This window comes from Taeniopygia guttata, chromosome 1, assembly GCF_048771995.1.
Source record: "Taeniopygia guttata chromosome 1, bTaeGut7.mat, whole genome shotgun sequence".
Lineage (NCBI taxonomy): Eukaryota > Metazoa > Chordata > Aves > Passeriformes > Estrildidae > Taeniopygia > Taeniopygia guttata.
In genome coordinates this window covers 112,087,032-112,104,853 of record NC_133024.1, presented here as the reverse complement: position 1 = coordinate 112,104,853, position 17,822 = coordinate 112,087,032, and the positions used below count along the sequence as shown (strand labels likewise).

The window sequence follows — 17,822 nt, the reverse complement described above, 5'->3', positions numbered from 1 at the left end:
GTTATTTTTACGTCCAATTCCAATAATCCAATAGTTGCAGGATGCACAGAGTCAGAGGCATCTGGAGTCTGTGCAGTGCATGACTGAGTCTGGGAAATGCATCACTGCACCCCTCTGCACTCACTGGGGATGCAGGAGACAAAGGGATGGATCAGACTCCTGCTCAGGGAATGCAGATCCCAGAATCCCAGAGCTGGAGCTCTTCAGCAGGATGAATGCTCTGTATTTCCATTATTAAAAGTACTCAACCAACACAGGAAGCATTGTTTGGATCACGGATTTGCAGTTTTACTGCTCACCTGACAAAAGAGAATTCCCAATCCCAACCTTGGCTCCAGGGATAGCTTCATGCAAAATATGTGGGAGGTTTTTCAAGCCAGAACTGGAACCCAGGCCCTCTCCACACTCAGGAACATTCCCTGCTATTCTCGAGAGTTATTCCTTGGTTTGTGGGCTGTGTCTCCTCCTCCTTGCTGAGCTAATTAATTCCCCTGCATGCAGCAGTGACATGGGGTGTCCAAACACAGCACAGGCAGTTGGCAGAAGCAAGGGGGTTGTTGCTGATTAGGATGCTCTCTCATTCTGGCTCAGGGAACTTTGAATTCTTTTTTTTGCAGGCCACAACAGCTCAGCTTTCAAGATATAGAATCCTAAAGTGCCAACAGCAATGAAGAGCCTCTAGGGCTTGGATATAGGGCAAAGAAGGTTCCTGTTTTGAAGCTTGGTTAGAAGTATTTCCTAAACTAAATTCAGGTAAACATATTTTAATGGTCTGGTGGATGAGGAGTCCAATGATTACTTCTTTTAAGGGATAAAATGTATCTATATTTTTTTATTTTTTCCCAAACATAAACATGTGCTTTTCTTGTCACACCTCATAATTCTGTGTATAACAGAATTAATTCCCTTTGGTTCAAAGAATCTCTAAGCTCCAAATCATTAGGCACTGGGAGCTTGTCAGGAGGTTGGGTCACAGAATCACAGAATCATGTCTTGGGTTGGAATAGACCTTAAATATCATCTCATTCCAATCCCATGCAGGGACACCTTCAACTATCCCAGGTTGCTCCAAGCCCTGTCCAGCCTGGCCTTGGACACTTCCAGGCATGAAGAATCCACAACTTCTCTGCACAACATGTTCCAGTGCCTGATTACCCTCTGAGTAAAGAATTTTTCCTAATAATTAATTAAACCTGCCCCCTTTCAGTTTAAAACCCTTGCCCCTTTTCCTGTCACTGTCTGCCCATATCAAAAATCCCTCTCCTTTTCCTAAGATCCTTCCAGGAACTGAAAATGCCTCAATGAGAACTCCCCAGAGATTTCTGCATTTTGAAGAATTCCTCAGTATTCTCAGTACTTTGCTGTATTCTTTTACTCTACTAAATTCCTGCTTTTGTCACTATTTAAAACATGTATTTGGGCAGCTGGTGCTTTGGTCTGAGTACAGCTTTTGTGTTGAGTCTGTGGATTAAAAGGCCTTTTCCAGTGAAAGTACACTGTATAGGGCATTTTGAAAGAGTCCACAGTTTGTTGTAAAAACACATGGGAAACTAAATCAGAATATTTGGGGATGAAAGATTCTTCACCTTGTGTTCAAAATTTGAAAATTCAGTGAATTGCTAAACTGATTCACGGTGAACTGTTACAAAGAGCATGGCTGGACTGATGCTTTCACCCAAAAGAAATATTAAAAAGCTGTGCTTATCCAACAGCAGGGATTTTTATTTGTGTGTGAAAGGCATCAACAATGAGTTGTGCAGCTCCCATTAAACTGCTGACTTATCCTGCTCCACAGACATTTGACTTACACAGCCAAAGCCAGTGACTCTCAAAGCAAAGACTAAAGCTCCATTTTTAATCCAATTTACACTCACTCAAAAATCTCCTCAAAGGCAAAAATACACAGAGCTCTCTCCAGACCTCACCCTTCCTACCAAGCAGGGAATCATCTCCTCTGCCCTCTCCCCAAATACCCCCTTTCTTGATATTTTTATCATAGGAGATTTTGGTGAAATCATAAACATAAAATATATCAGGGGCTTTATCATATACGACTGTTGTTTTGGAGAGGACTTATTATCCTTTCATTATTCACATGCAACACCTTCAGGAACATCTGTTGTTTGTGGGTAGCTCAGGTTTTGGTGGAATGTATTTCACAGATTTGTCACAAATGAGAGTTCCCAGTTCTGGCATGTCTGTAAATGTAAGCCTATATCCCCTATTTCCTCTGAAGTTCTGATTTAACAGTCATTTGCCTTTGTTCAAACTTTTAGAAAAGAAATATAAAACATGCTTATGTGCTAAAACCAAGATTATTTGTTAATAATGAGATGAGAGGAACTGGTTTGATGACCACGTTTCAATGCTGCTGAAAGGAAAAGCCAAATGAAATGGTGGCAGGTGAGTTACCAGATCTGACCTAAGGACTGAGAGGGGACCTGGCTGCTCCCTGAGTACATCAGGCAGGGAAGACAAAAATTCTTTAATTTGGTAACCATCAGCAAAGGAAAAAATGGGTAAAACTTGGGCACTTCTGAGGGAAGTTTGGTGAAGTTTTCTAAGTGTCAGAGGAGTGAGACTCTGAAATTGCCTTGCAGAAGTGGTGGCAAGGCCTGAGAAGCCAGCCAGGGCTGGGGCAGGGCTGAGTGGTTGTCACTGGGAATGAAAGTCTCCATGCAGGGCCTTCAGCTGGTCCCTGCTGGCTTTCTTCAGGAAGATGCCTCAGGTTTGAGCTTTTCTATTTTTCAGATTCTGTGGTGCTTTAGTGTGTGGGTCTGGGCCTCACATTATGGGATGCTGAGCTCTGTGCACAGAGCAGAGACAAAACAATTCCTGCTCCAGCTGGGCACCAAGGACAAATGATCCAAATCTCAGCCCAGGAGCACAAACAGCGTGGGCTGGAGAGAGAAAAACAAGCAGGATGGGACTGCCTGGGCTAAAGCTGGAATGGGACAATGAACTCCAAGGTGCCAATGGAGCAGAACTGATCCCAGGGTGAGCCCCCGGGAGCGCTCGTGCATTTTGGGGCCATTTTGGTTCCTTTGGGTGCAGCCCTGGCTGGGCTTTGGTGCTGCCCAAGGTGGATCCATGGAGGAGATCATTTAATGAATCCCTGCTTTATTCTGTAGCTCTGCCCAGCTCTGCTCTAGGGCAGCCTTCACAAGGCATCAAGGGAACAGACTTGCTGCGTGTGCTGATCTGCTCTGTCCTCTGTGGCACCAGGAAGCACCAGGGCAAACGTTCCTGAAGCTGCTGAGCCCCACAATTTGCTGCCACGGGCAGCCGGGGAGGAAATGACCAGGACTGCATGACCAGTCCTGTTAACATCACTGGGCTTATTCAGATATGATGGCGTAGAGCTGCATTTACACCAAACCCATCTGTCACCACATCTTTGCTGAGTTTATTCTTATAATAGAAGTGAAGTTTATCACGGGTGAGGAAGTTTGGAGTGTGGTTCGTGTGGTGAAATATCTATGACATTCTCAAATTTGTTGCTGGAATATAAAAAATATTTTCTAGCAACCGAAAATTCATTTGAACTCAAAAATAATCCCTTGGTGATCCCAGTTTCAAATATATGCAGCGGTTCTAAAGTTCAATATTTTCCCTAGACAAAACAATAAACATTGAAGTTATGAAATTTCCATCTTTGAAAGAATTGTGGTGCCAGGATAGTCATTATGATGCAATTCAACAACTGAATTAGATTTCTGAATGCTGAGCTGATGGAACAGAAGTGAAAAATAATAAATGGATTTACCTGCTCTTTTATACTTTTGGGTATAAGCAGCTAACAACAGTGAATTACATAAACAGAGCTGCAAAGTTTAGAGATATTCACAGCCAGAAATTTATTGCCTTTAATCAGATGATCTCTGAAGGGCAATTATTTTGATATATATTATGGAAAATGTTTTTCAGAGTAGGTAAAATGTCCAAATGGACCTACATAGCTTCTATAATTTAATCTAACACGAGTTACCATTTTTTTTATCATTGTAGCCCCTCACATGGTCCACAAAGTCACTTCTTTCTCTCATGCCTAACCACCAGTGCATCACTTCTTAACAAACAGACAAATGGTGTGTTTTGGAAAAGAGTTTAGGAATAAAAAGTTTACTTCTCCATTTGTCCCTACAACAATTCTTAAATATGATGCTGTAGTTGACAGACATTTTTCAATTAAAAAAATACAATAAAATTCAATTTGTTCTTACCTCATAAGCATTTCAGCCAAACTCTTTGCATCTAGAAGAAAATAGAAGAAATGTCACCACAAACGAAAATCTATTTGAGAGATGCATTTTTAATAAGTTATTTGAATCAGCCATGTGTAACACCACTGTTGTTTCTAGATCAATGGCAAGAATAAAAGTGTCTCAAAGTCCCTACTTTTGCTAAAATTGCATTTCTGCTCAAACAGCCCTGTTTAGTTCCTCAGTAGCACCAAAGATGATAAGAGAAGTTACCATTGGCTTAACTAGAAAAAAAAGCTACATAAACATATTAGAAATAGGAACAATTTAACAAATAAAGAGGATCTCAGCTCTTTTGTGCTATGGGGTGCAAATGAACAAGTGAAGGAAGAAGGAAAGGCAAAAAAATAGGAATTTTGATACCCATCTCTGGGCAAGAGGCAAAGCCAGGCTGGATGAGCAGTTGCCAACCTGTCATTTCCAGACCAAATGTAATGGCATGAGAGGTGAGGGAGGGAGGTCTCCAAGGAGTCAATTTAGACTCACAAAATCCCTGAGATTGGAAAAGACTTCCAAGAGTCCAGGCTGTCCCTAATTCCCACCCTGTTCCCAGCCCAGAGTGCCACATCCAGCCCCTTCCTTGGACACCTGCAGGGATGGGCACTCCAAACCTCCCTGGCAGCCCCTTAAGGCCTGAGCACCCTTTCCATGAAGAAATTCCTCCTGATGTTCAGCCTGGCCCTGCCCTGGCACAAACTTGCTTGGTTGCACTCAAATATGAATATTTTCCTGCTAGCAATAATTCAAAACTACTGCTGGGTCTTCAGAGTGAGGTCTACACATGAAACAGAGGATGGTTTATTCCCACATGGATCAGCCCTGCAAGATAAGACGCTGCTGAAGGAAAAATATTCCTCCTGTTCTTGTCATTGCTGCTATTATTAGCAGAAAATCCTTTGAGGCTGTAATTATTTCAGTACTTATCAGTTCAAAAGGCACGGCTGAAGTTTGGTTTTTCAGGTAGGCTTCTGTAAAACTTTATTAACATAACACACTAATTTCTGTGGTATCATCCAGCAAAAACAGGCATCTCTGCTTTGTTCTCCAGCAGTCTGCTGCTAAACAAACTCACTTAAAATGCTGATTCCCAAGTCCTTAGGTATATCACACAGCAACAAAACAGCCTTTTGTGCAACCAAGTGAAGCAAATCTGAGAAGAAAGCAATTCCAAGTTCTGAGCCTTCAAACAACTCTTATATGGAAGTTTACATTTCTTCTTTTATCTGCTTCTTGTAAATCTACCAGCACCTGCCAGGACATTTACTGAATTTGTCTTTGTTTTCTCCATCCAACCTTTTTTATTCCTCAATCACCTCTTGGGTCTCCAATACCTACAACAATTTCCCTACTTGATCCTATTAAATAACCTGCTTTTAAAATTCCAAGCATGAAGGGAGAAACAAGCCACCATCTTAGCACATCTCTATAGCTTGTGTTGTACTAATTTTTAAAAGGAATGGACAGAGGACTCTTTTTATTCATTAAAAACATCTCAGCAAAACCCGTTTTATCCACTTTTCTCAATTGTATTTATCTGACACAGTGCCAGCTTGCTTCTCTTAAGCTTTATTCCTCACCTACCACTGGAGAAGCTGGAATTCTGTGCTCCCTCCACTCCTTCATTTTTGACCTTCCTCCCTCCCTTTCCAGCACAAGGCATGGAAGATTCCTGGTGGAGGGAAGGATGGTTCATCTGACGTGTCTCATCTAAACCAAACATTCATTTTGGGCACTCAGAATTCCTATTTTTCACCTGGAATGAGGCTGTCTTTGCCATTAACACCTGGAAGTGGCAGTGCCTAGTTAATGACAATATCTTTGCCATCAGTCATAAACCAAAAGACCAACACTGCTGCTCCCAAAGGAGTTTTGTTTCTGACTTCCAAAAACCCAGGAAACGACAAATTTCTTCAGAAGAATAGAAAAAAGCCAAACAATCTCTACACAACAAGAATAACCACACTGATTTCAAGTAATGGGGTTTTTTTAAGCAAATTTTATGATGCTTCTTGCTATTCTAGCAGCACCAGGATCTTGAAGACCCTGTGCACACATTCTCCCTCTGGCACACATAATCAGGGTGGTTTAATATGCAAATATTAGTATCATTCACCTGGCAGCTTTTTGAAGCAATTGCTTCCTCCTTAAGTGAAGTCTGTGAGTATTTGTGCAAGGAATTCACAACTCAAGAAAAGGGGAAAGGACAAACTTTAAAATTATTACAATATACTTCAGTTTGCTTTTCATAAGTTTTATCAGGTTTAAATGGCAAACAATCTCCCTCACATGCTCTCAGGTGCTGCCCAGCACACAGATGATTTCCATGCTGCATCTGGAGAAAAATTCACACCAATTCATGTACATGGCATATAAAGGCTTCTTAACACATCTTGGTCCTTGGTTAAAGAGATGCACAGGGGGCTGTGCACCTGCAGTAAAAAATAAGATGAGGCATCAACAAGACCATGTAATGTGTCAAAAGCTGAATGAGGAAGCACTGAAAGGAAAAAACTCTATCAGCGGATTTTAAATTTGTTAATTATCCAAGCAGATTGCTCTTATGGTGAGCAGAACTGCTGGAGTTAATGATGCGCACTCGGGTTGGTGTGGGATGGGACAAAACCAAAGCTGGCAGGAATATAAAAGGCTTCTCTCTATCCATCAACCCAAAATCTAGAAGCCTAAAATTAACTGAATATCACAGAATCATGGAATGGGTTTGGATGGAGGGCACTTTAAAGCCCACCTAGTGCCACGCCCGCCATGGTAGGGACACCTTCCACTGTCCCAGGCTGCTCCAGCCCCAGTGTCCAACCTGGCCTTGGGCACTGCCAGGGATCCAGGGGCAGCCACAGCTGCTCTGGGAATTCCATCCCAGCCCCTGCCCACCCTCACAGGGAACAATTCCCAATTCCCAATCTCCCATCCAGCCCTGCCCTCTGTCAGTCTGAAGCCATTCCCTGTGTCCTGTCCCTCCATGCCCTGGAAATTGTCTCTCTCCAGGTTTCCTGGGGCTCCTTCAGGCCCTGCAAGGCCACCCTGAGCTCAGCCCAAAGCTTCTCCTGTGCAGGGGAACAATCCCAGCTGTGCCAGCCTTTCCTCCCAGCAGAGCTGCTCCATCCCTCTGCTCATCCTGGAGCCTCCTCTGGGCTCTCTGCAGCAGCTCCAGCTCCTCCTGGGCTGGGACCCCTCTACGAAAACATCATAAGTCCAAAACATCAGCTCCAGGAGAAATGCCATTGTCACACACCAATGACCAGAGATTTTAATGTGCTTTTTCTGCAGTACCCTTTTGATCAGCTAATTGATAATACTTTCTAAAATAAGCCAGCATCCCTGGCTGTGTCCTGTCACCTCCCAGTTTTGAGGTGGTGAAAGCAGGGCTTGGGAAGGGGGGACTGATGGCAGAAGGAAGGGGATGATCTCTGCTCTAGCCAAGCATCACTTCAGTGAAAAAGCCACAGCCATCACTTTTCTTTGCTGGCACAGCCACCTGTAAAATTCTTAACACACTTAGGTTTGTCCCATGGGAAATTAGGGACAGTGATAGAGTTTTAAATTGCATCCTGCCACTTCTGAACTACAACACCATGCTGATCCTTTCTGCTTGTGTTAAAGTGAATTGGATTCAAAAACAAAGGGAAAACCATTCCAGGAGTAGCAGGGCTGGTTTAATATCCAGAAGGAGCATTAAACCATCAGGCTTCCCTTTGAGAGTATCTGCTGAACTCCTGAACTCCAGCAGCCAAGTGACCTTTTTGTGTGATCTGGCTGATGGAAGAAGTAAACTGGGCAAAAATCATGACTTTGCTGAGAAATCTGTTTTCTTTATAAAGGAGGAAGAAAAATGTTTAACTGTTTCTACATCCAGACAAGTGGTAAAAGGATCAAGAATGGAAGGGTTGCTGTTCTTCAACAGAAATGGGAACTCAAACCCATGGTTCATAAGCAGGAATACAAATGTTTGCATGCAGAGCACACTGCAAATAAATCTGCAATTCCCCCTCCTTTTTCTCAAACAGGTTCAAAAAACCAAATCTGCAGGCACAAAAGCAAGAGTTACATCTGTAATTTGCACAAATTATTTTAGAAGGTCCCACTGTGGAGATGATTTTTTCTGATGTAGGCTAGAGGAAATCCTGATTTAGGAAAAGAGAATATTGTGGCTCAAAGAAACCCCACCAGGTCATACAAACCAAGTGATAATATTTCCCTTTCAAAAATCGTATGAAAGTTAATCACAACAATTACTAGATTAAACCATTTAGGTTTTAGTTAGAACATCAGAAAAACTTGCACACATTTATTTTCGAAAACTTAGTATGGTATTTTCTGGAACAGCAATACTCATTGTCAGGAAAGCTTTCAGAACGTGAAGTAACTTCAAGAAGAGCAGAAAATGTCAAACATGGGATCAGTCTTCAAAAAGAATAAGCAAAAAAAATTTCTGAAGTACTGAAGTTCTATTAGTCTGATCTTGGCCTTGCACAAAATAATGAAAAAAAATTGAGTGAAGTTCAATGAAATGAATTAAAAGGAGAATTGAGGCCAATCAATACAGACTTGTGGTCAAGCAGCCATATCAAACAAAGTGGATTTTTTAAAATGAGATTAAAATTTGCTGGAATTAATGACATTGAAAAAAACTCTCACTGGGATGTAATTAAATAACAGTAGATGATCATATTTATGTTTCCCTAAAACAAAGTTTCAGTAACTCAAAGTACTTTAACAGGAAGTAGCATGATGCAAAAATGAACACAACAGCTATAAAATGGATTTCAACATAATCAGACCCCAATTTGAAGCAGAGAATCATTATTCAGTATTTTTTATCCGGGACATTTATCAGTGGCCTGGAGTAAATATAATAATACCTGATAAGAGTTTGAAAATGAAACAAGGATTTTGTATATAAAATATAAAGAAAATGCCAGATCACTAAGAAAATAATCTGGATCATAAGGTCATACATCAAGAACGCAAACCAGGGCTGTAAAACAGGGAATATTTTCCTGTTGCAGAACAATCAGAGAACTGGCAAATTTTCTCGATGGATAAAATGTTAAGGATGTAAATTATGGGAAAACTATAGAGGAAAATTAAAATATATGAATCTGTTTCATTTACCAATTAAATCATTAAGAAATGACTTTTTTATCTCTATATGGAAAGGATATCCTTGGAGGCTGAAAATGATACAGAAAAGAACTTTTGTACTGTAGAGAAGTAAGACAGGACTAGATGGGATGTCGAGCTGTAGTGGGACAAATTCAGCTAAGTCAGACACAATTTTTACAGAAAAGGTAATTAAATACTGATTTATTTTATGAAAAGTACAGATGAAATCTTTTCCACTGCCCGTGTTTAAGTGAATCTCCAATGTTTTTCTAAATTTCTCATTTTGAGAGGAAATAGTTCAGAGAAATTTTATTTTATGCAAAAGCCACCCTGGTCAGTGATCATCAGCCTTCCTCAAGGGACTAAACCTCAAGATTCTATGAATACTTGTAAATTACCCATGAAAAAATAACGTGCAGAAACATCATTTTCTAGAGCCAAAGGGCTCGAGATGTCCTGCTCATTACTGGATGGAATTCCACAGTATTTCTAAGAAGATAAGATACCACTTTCTTTTTCTTGACCATATTTTTTTTAATGAAAAAAAAAAACCCAAAACTGGCAAGTTAAATGGCTTATGAGGTTTTGAAGAAAAAGTGTTTATACAAGCTAAAGCATCCAGATGTCCTGATTTCCAGGGCTGTGTTTGAACCATAAGGTTGGTTGTCCTTCTTTATATATGAATTTGCCCATGCCTTCTGTCTTTTTTTTTTAAACTCCAAAACATTGTTACAAAGGACAAAATTAGAACCAAAAGAGAGAGACGTAGGAAGGTCAGAACGAAAACATAGAGCTGGCCCTTGTTTTAATAAGTACCATGATCACATTTTGGTTAAATACAAAGAACTAATCAATTAGGAGGCTTCTGGAAGGGATTAGGCTTATTTTTTGCAGATGAAAAATTGTTTTACTATTAATTCAGGTTTGGATTTGAATGTTTTTTTCCCAAATTCCTTCAGGGAATATCTTCCCAAAATATATTTTGCCCGTGCAAAAGATAAAGGGCAGCAGTGTCAGACTGCAAGGGTCAAAAACTTGGCTGTGGCTCAGCCAGGGTTTTTTTCTAGAAAAATGATAAAGCTGAATGAATTCACAGATCTAAATCTTATTCACATAACAAACAACTGAATTTGAATAAGGATTAGAGGAAAATACAGATCAGTGACAATGAAAAGTCAGTGAACAATGAAGTGCTGTGTAAGTTATTATAAAAAATAATGGGGAAAATGTGGTAACAAATCTGAGAATATCTGGTTGTGTGTCCTATCCCACTAAAATCTGACTACTTTAATTTTATAATCTGGAAATAATGGTTAGCATCTGCTGGAAAACTGAGATTTCCTCATCTTCAGAACATCTGATTTCATCCTTCAAAAAACAAAACAAAAAAAAATCTACTTTAAGGTTGTCGAGGGAAGCAAACAAATGACAAAAGAAAAAAATAAAATCAATGAGAAATATCTTCCTTTCCCCCATGCAAAATAATAACAATGTATGTATTAATCATATTTCTTAGAAACTTATGAACAAATGAAAAAGAAGGAATTTCTATAGGAAACACACACACTTCATTCTGTATTGCAGGAAAATGATCCCAGCTGGGAATTGCACACTTTGGTCACATGCAGCCCTGCTCTTATTTCCATGTTCACGCAGAGAGAAGTTCCACAGACACCCCCTTACCTCGCAGCCTCTTCAGCCTCTGCTCCCTCCTCCTCCTCCTCACGATCAGCAGCATCACAAAGAGCAGCAAGACCCCAACCAAGATACAGGAGATGGTCACCAGCATCTTCAGCCCTTCGTTGGTTCCCAGCCCTTCCTCACTTTGCACAACCGACTTGATGAGAGGTGGGATTGTACCTGGAAAGAGATTCATGTCATTAGAGGCCTCTTAATGAGGAATAAGATTGAGTTCTCAGGGAATAAGGCATGTTGTTGCTTCAGCTGCAGGCAGAACCCTCAGCAGGATTTTTCTGTTTGGGGTTGAGGCTACATTTTTGTGTCTAATGGCCACGCACACATAACCAGGCTCATGGTCATGAGGGACTGACTGCAGAGACAGAGATCATCAGGAATCCAGAAGAACTGCATTCATTGATTAAAGGAAAACCATGCCTGATATGCAGTAAAATACTATGATTAATTTTGAGTCCTGTTAAATTATTGAAAAGCTGTAAGAGAGCTCAGAATTCCCCCCTGTGTCTATTATTCCTTATTGTGGGGAAACAGCACCACTGTGACATTTCTGCCGGGCTTTGCTGTGCGAGGAACTCATTTGACAAAGCTCATTTTGTGCCACATACATCAGATTAATCCTTTGCACAGCAACATTCTGCTATCAGTTCTGAGGGTGCAGCAGTGATAGTGATCTGGAATTCAGACAGCCAACCTGATACTAATCTGCTAAAGAATGTCTGACATTATACTCATCAGTAAAACAGGAGAGTAATGCTGGATAGAAACAATCAAATTTTGAGAGGGAAACGAGGGAAATGAATCTACCAGCTACTGGCAGGCAGCTCACTTTTTCATTCTGGGACATATTTGCATTTTGAATATACCTGGCTTCCTGGTGATATATAATACTTGAACTTTTCAATTCTTTTCTTCTTTACCTCTAAGGGACGTGAGAAGAATGCAGCACCTTCTGTGGAAGGCTGTTTAGTCATGGAAGACTTCTCACTCATTTCCTGATTACTATTAAACTGCTGAATGCAACCACAAATGAGGCTGTAAAATGCAGATTTGCTTGAAATGCATAGAAACACATAAGTATTGTGAACTGTGATGACTTTGGATGGAAGCTATTAAATTTTAACCAGCTACTGAAACATAAAAGTGGCTACTTACTTGCTAAAAGGAAAGGAGGGTGAGAGAGAAAAACAGGCACATCCTTTTTTACATTTTAATTGCTACATTAAGTGATATATCTCATTATGTGCTATACAGTATCAGAAAAAGATCTGAGATCTGATGCAATACAGTGTGAATGCCATAACCACAGTGAAAATGTAGAATCTCAAGTCCTGTTTTTTTCAGAAGAGCTATTTCAGCTGCATAAAAAGAGAAGAGCAGCTCCCTAAAGAGAAAAATATAAGAAGAAAAGCTACAACCATCCAAACCTATATTAGGTACTTTGGAAAATTTGTTTTCTTACAACTGCATTTGGAATATTTTTATAATGTTCCATTGCAGTTCTTTTCCATAATTTTCTTTCTTGTTTTTTGTTTTGTTTTTTTTTTTTTTTGTAATTTTCTGTTTCTTGAACACACAGCAGGATATTTTCATCTTGCCCTGAGATGCACATTTTGCACTACTTTAAAGGCAAATAAAATTATTAGATGAAGAAATGGAAAGAACTTCAAGCTCCTGGAGGTAATACTAATAACTGTCTCTACATCCTCCTAAACCTTCCTGGATACTAAAGGGCCAAAGTTTGCTCTGAATTACAGTCACAGGGACCATTAGGTTCAAGATTGCCTGAAATTATGTCTTGCTTTCCTTAATACTTTGATGCAAATCAAGTGATGAGTGGCCTTTTTTCACTTAAATCTGAAATGTTTAGATACGTGATTATCACTATCCATACCTCTCTCTAGGCAAATGTACGCCTCATAACATTAAAAACAGGCAGTTGGAGCTTAATTAAAAAGCCATACTGCACGTTTTCACATCACCCCTTTGTTGCTTTTCAGCAATTGCATTAGAAATTACCAAAAATTAATCCTGCTATGCATGGAGAAAACACCATTTCGACATTTGCTGTCATTCTAGTTGCCTGCTGGGAGCAGAATGGTCAAAGCTTTTCCCAGGACTCAGTCCCAGAAAAATGGGGAGGGTTTGTTTTGTTTTCCAGGTCGGTTCACCATCACCCTTTGTCAGCCTGATTGGTGCCTCACAGAAATTGTCATCTGAATGTCTCTGACCCTTTTTTTCCCTTGGTTGCAGCATCTCCCACTGCACCCCGTGAATTCAGGAGTGTTTTCCTGTGTCCTCCAGGGCAGGGAGCACCTGGGCAGGTCAAAATCAATTAGCAGAGTTTAGAGCTGATCCCATTTAATGCCAGGGCTACCGAGTAGCTGATCCCCGAGCTGGGAAGCTCCTTTGCAGCTCTCCACAAATTCAGCTGCACGGGGCTAAAAATATCTCCTTATGGATTGTGTGCTTCTGAAAAAAACAGGGGCAGGGAGGTCAGCAAACCTGTAAGCTGGAAATCATTGCTGAAATGCCCATGAACAGAGAGTAAAAAGCTGCACGTAGGTTTGTCATTAACCTTCTGACCTGATTCAGCACGGGGAGATTTGAGGGGAAGGATGCTGAGCCATGATATTCCTCAGCAGCTCTCCCACACGCAGCAAAGTGACCCAAAACCACGTTAACTCTGGGATTTCTGCAAACTTTACAGAGGTTTTATCTTAAAGCTGCTAAAGCTTCTAAGCTTGTTCTTAGCTTTTGGCATCCCAGAACTTTCATACGCTGTATTATCTAATCTTCAAAGTGCTACTCTTGTATCTGCTTTATCTGACCCCTGGAAGCTGGAAGGGGCTAATCTCACATCACAGAGTGAATCAAAGGTAGAGGCAGGGACAGCATTCAAAAGTGGAGCTGGCCAAGAGATTTCCATTGGCATGTTTTCTGCAAACAAAAAATTCCCTGTCTAAGGAAGCAAAAATTTCTGCATCAAATACTTGTATGAATGATAATCATCATCATCATCAGTTTATAATTTCAGTTCTGATTCAAACATAGCAAATCTATAAAATCTTAAAGTTGAAATTTGCTTTTCCATCCATGTTTTCCACTCATAACCTCAGGGTCAGTATTTGAGCTTGCTCTGCCTCTCTAAGGCACAATATAGTCCTGGCAAAACATGCTTCACAAACAAAACCTGCAATATCACAAATGGGAAATTTTCTAGCGACCAGAAGCAGTGGGCCGGGAAATTTAATGCTGCAAACATTTTTTACTGTTTCATTTTATCCCTTTTAAAGATGCTATGCAGCAACATAAAAAATCAAAGGGTGTGCAGGTCACAATGTGTGACACCAGGTTAAGTATCATCACCCAATAAAGAGCAGAGCCTGACAACATTTCAGATCAGATCACTGTAAGAATAGATTTGAGTGCTACAAGTGGAAATTTAAAGCTATGGATCTGTATTTTGATATAAATTCATTTTAAGGTATGGCTTAAGACTGTTTGCCCCAGTCAAATAAAAGTGATGATAACGGAACAATTGAAAGTTGGATGCTGCCTGTGGAAAGATATTAGATAACAAAAGAAAACCAGGATAAGTTCAGTAAAATGAGAAGAAGTTAACTCATAATACTTGAAAGAGTTGTTATTATTGACAACAGCTACATTTCCCAGTAAAACAAGTCCTTCACATGCCTGGAAAAACCTGGAACATTTGTGTAGCAACTGCTTAGATCCTGGCTTCCTGTGCACCACTGGAGTGCTGAAGCCACATCTTTCTCTTAATTTTCCAGACTGTCTCAAATAATATGTGGATTTGTGTGGCAGCTTACCAAAGGTGATATTTTTCCAAAGGGTGAGGGCATGTGTGATTAATTACCTGCAAGAGCTGCTGAGTTCCCAGCACAAAGGCTGGTATAGCAGTGGAGGATGTGTCATGTGCTGAGGTTCAAACCCTGCCTAAGTCACATCCCACATTTCTGCCTGGAACGACCCCTGAGCTGCACATGAGTGGTGATGCTTGTGTGGAGGCGTGTTACCAACACAGAGGTACAAACAATTACCAATTTGGTGCTGTCACAACCATCAGCTCTTGTTTGAACTCGCTCACCAGTGCTGTAGCTTAATTTAACTCTACAGATGTTGCCAAGCGGTTGCACAATGCAGCACAACATCCCTGGCAACACAGCAAGGTTTTACACTGGATGTCTCCAGAAAAACTCTGGCAATTCCCACTGGAGCAATCCAGAGCTGCCATCTGGAGCCATCTGTGCTGCCTTTTTGCCAGGAACGCAGCCGTTCCCCACTGTGGAGCCACAAGTGCTCTCACCCAGCCTGGCAGGACCTGAGCTGCACTGAGTGACAATCTGGCACGTTTGCTCCTGCCCTCGTGTCCTGGGGCTTGCAGGGTGGGCAGTAACCCCTGGCAGAAGGGCAGGATGCAACAACTGCCTCATGGTCTGTGTCCTGCTGCTGGGCATGACAGAGCCATCTGTCATGGCCATTAGTTTCACTGTCCCCAGCCTGCGAACAGGGATGATTGCACTGCCATTGCTCTGCCCTTGGAGGATGTTATCCAGAGGCTTTCTCAGAGGACAGCCTGCTTGGCTGCTCCAGTGTGTCCTATCTAGGGTTTTGGGCTGTGTCACAGGGAATAGCAATTAAGCCAGACAACCCCGTGAATGGCTGCAGGAACAAATTCCATGGAAGACTAAAATTTCATGGAAAAGATGCATGAAATACTAGGAAAGGCCCCTGTAACCACTGTAACTAATGACTTTTAATGTCCTATGATTATATGTCTCATGGCTGATTGACTTCGGAGTTTTTCCAAAGTGAGGACAAATAAACAATTCCTCTTTTCTGCCTGACAGCCTACTGTCAGTAAATCAGGAGCTATTTTACATCTTTGAGACTTTAACCTCTCTGACAGCATGGCTGGCAGATTCAAAATGGGGTTTTTGAATGGAAAAAAAGGAAGATGAGCAAAAAGAAAAAAAAAAAAAATCACATGTGAAACCCAAATAAAACAGCATTTGAGGCGTAAATTAAAGGAAATACTTACTGCCATCATAATTGAGCGTGGCAAATTTGGCTTGTTTCTCTGCACAGCCAGCACTGTTGCACACTCTCATTTGCAGCTCGTACCAGGTGGCCTCCTGGAGGTCGTAGAGGATGTAGGACTTGGACAGGGATGTCCTCTGGGCTGTTGTCCAGACCGTGGTCCCAAAGGGTCGGTACTCCAGGGTGAAGGAGGTGATGGGGCAGCCACCATCGTTCCAGCCGATCAGGTTCAGCCTCACCCGCGTGGTGTTGATGCTGGCAAAGAGCTCTTGCTCCTTGGAAAACTGTGGCTCTAGAGGCAGTGGGATATTCCAGACAAAATGCTTAAATATTGCAGATAAAACCTCTCAAAATATACAATCTAGAGAATAATTTCTAGGGCAACCTTGATTCTAGCTTAAACTCAGTATCTATATATTCAGCTTCCCCCCACTCCTCCTTCTTAAATGTTTGTTCCCATTTTGTGCCAGACTTACAAACCCAGATTTTCATATCAGAATGTGGAAAAAATATCCAAACATCCATTAAAAAAATTTGGTTTGTTTTGCCTTGCAAAACTTGACACAAAGTTTTCCTTTATTTTTGACATTTACCCAGTTCAGAGAATGCTGCTTGCACACTCCTGCAATACTGGCTTGGAGTAGAAATCAGACACTGGCTCCATTTCCTTTATACATAAATATACTTCCTGTCTTCCTTCAACATCAAGACAAACAAACCCCTGAATTTTTATAAGAGAAGAGGCAATTTCCTCATGGCAATGAAACACTTGGAATTGCTATAGTCTGTGACAGTGGAGACACCCTCTTACCAAGTATCTGCCAACCCATCTTAGAAAAAACTATTAGAGATAAAAGAACAGAACATCAGCCTGTGTGGGCTTCAAGTCCCACAGCCATGGATATTCTCAGTTCAGTCAGAGAGAAAAGGAGAGAGATTTTACTAAGCTAAGACTGAGAAAAAGTCCAAGAAGAATGTAAACCATTTATTATCTCTCTTCATGTTCATATTGTTTATAGATAAGTTCTACCACCGTGTACTATACATAGTACACCAATAGTGTGAAACTTTTTCACTTTAAAGCCAATTGTATTTCATCTTAACAATCCTAGTTATAAAAACCCCCCACTACTTGCTAATAAAGTTTTTCGCTGTTTACTTTCTAACGTCAGAGTCTCATTATTCCCGTCCCTACCTCAACAACAACGCACAGCCACAGCCTTTTTTGTCACAGCCATGTAAATGTTTCCAAAACCAGTAATATTAAAATATCCAAGCCTGTTTTCTCATCAAGCCAAGGTCTCCAGCAGAATGGAGGAGCTTTAGGAGGGGGCAGGGGATGGAACTAACAGAGGATGGAACCAACTCACCTTTGCCGAGCGTCTTGGCCTCGATGATCTCGCTGATGCGCCCCGGCCCCACCCCGTTCTGAGCAGTCAGGGTGAACTTGTACCAGGTGCCACATTTCAGCGTTTCCAGCCTGTAGGACCTCTCACTGGGGCTGATGGGGAAACTGCCCCACTGCTCACTGTTATCCTCTGAGTACTGCAGGATATAACCTGGAGGGAAAGCGCGGATGGCAACGCTATCACAAATCCTTCAGGTAAGCCAAGGAGGCATTTTTTTAAAGACCTAACAAAACTGAAAAAAAATCCCCTGTGCAGGGAAACATACAGCTCT

The 17,822-nt window shown here is 41.2% G+C and overlaps 1 protein-coding gene across 3 annotated transcripts in view; it reads right to left on the bottom strand.

The window, feature by feature from the left end:
• Positions 1-17,822, bottom strand: part of DSCAM (DS cell adhesion molecule) — a 462,695-nt gene that overhangs the window by 33,874 nt on the left and 410,999 nt on the right. For 2 of the 3 annotated variants that reach the window (XM_030283877.4, XM_072935734.1), the window contains exons 25-28: positions 17,513-17,701; positions 16,144-16,434; positions 11,067-11,243; positions 4,224-4,254 (exon numbers count right to left, since the gene is read on the bottom strand). In XM_030283877.4, coding sequence (XP_030139737.1) covers positions 4,224-4,254; positions 11,067-11,243; positions 16,144-16,434; positions 17,513-17,701 — 688 coding nt within the window. Of the gene's footprint in view, positions 1-4,223; positions 4,255-11,066; positions 11,244-16,143; positions 16,435-17,512; positions 17,702-17,822 lie in introns of those variants that run through there. The other variant, XR_012058288.1, reaches the window with a different exon arrangement.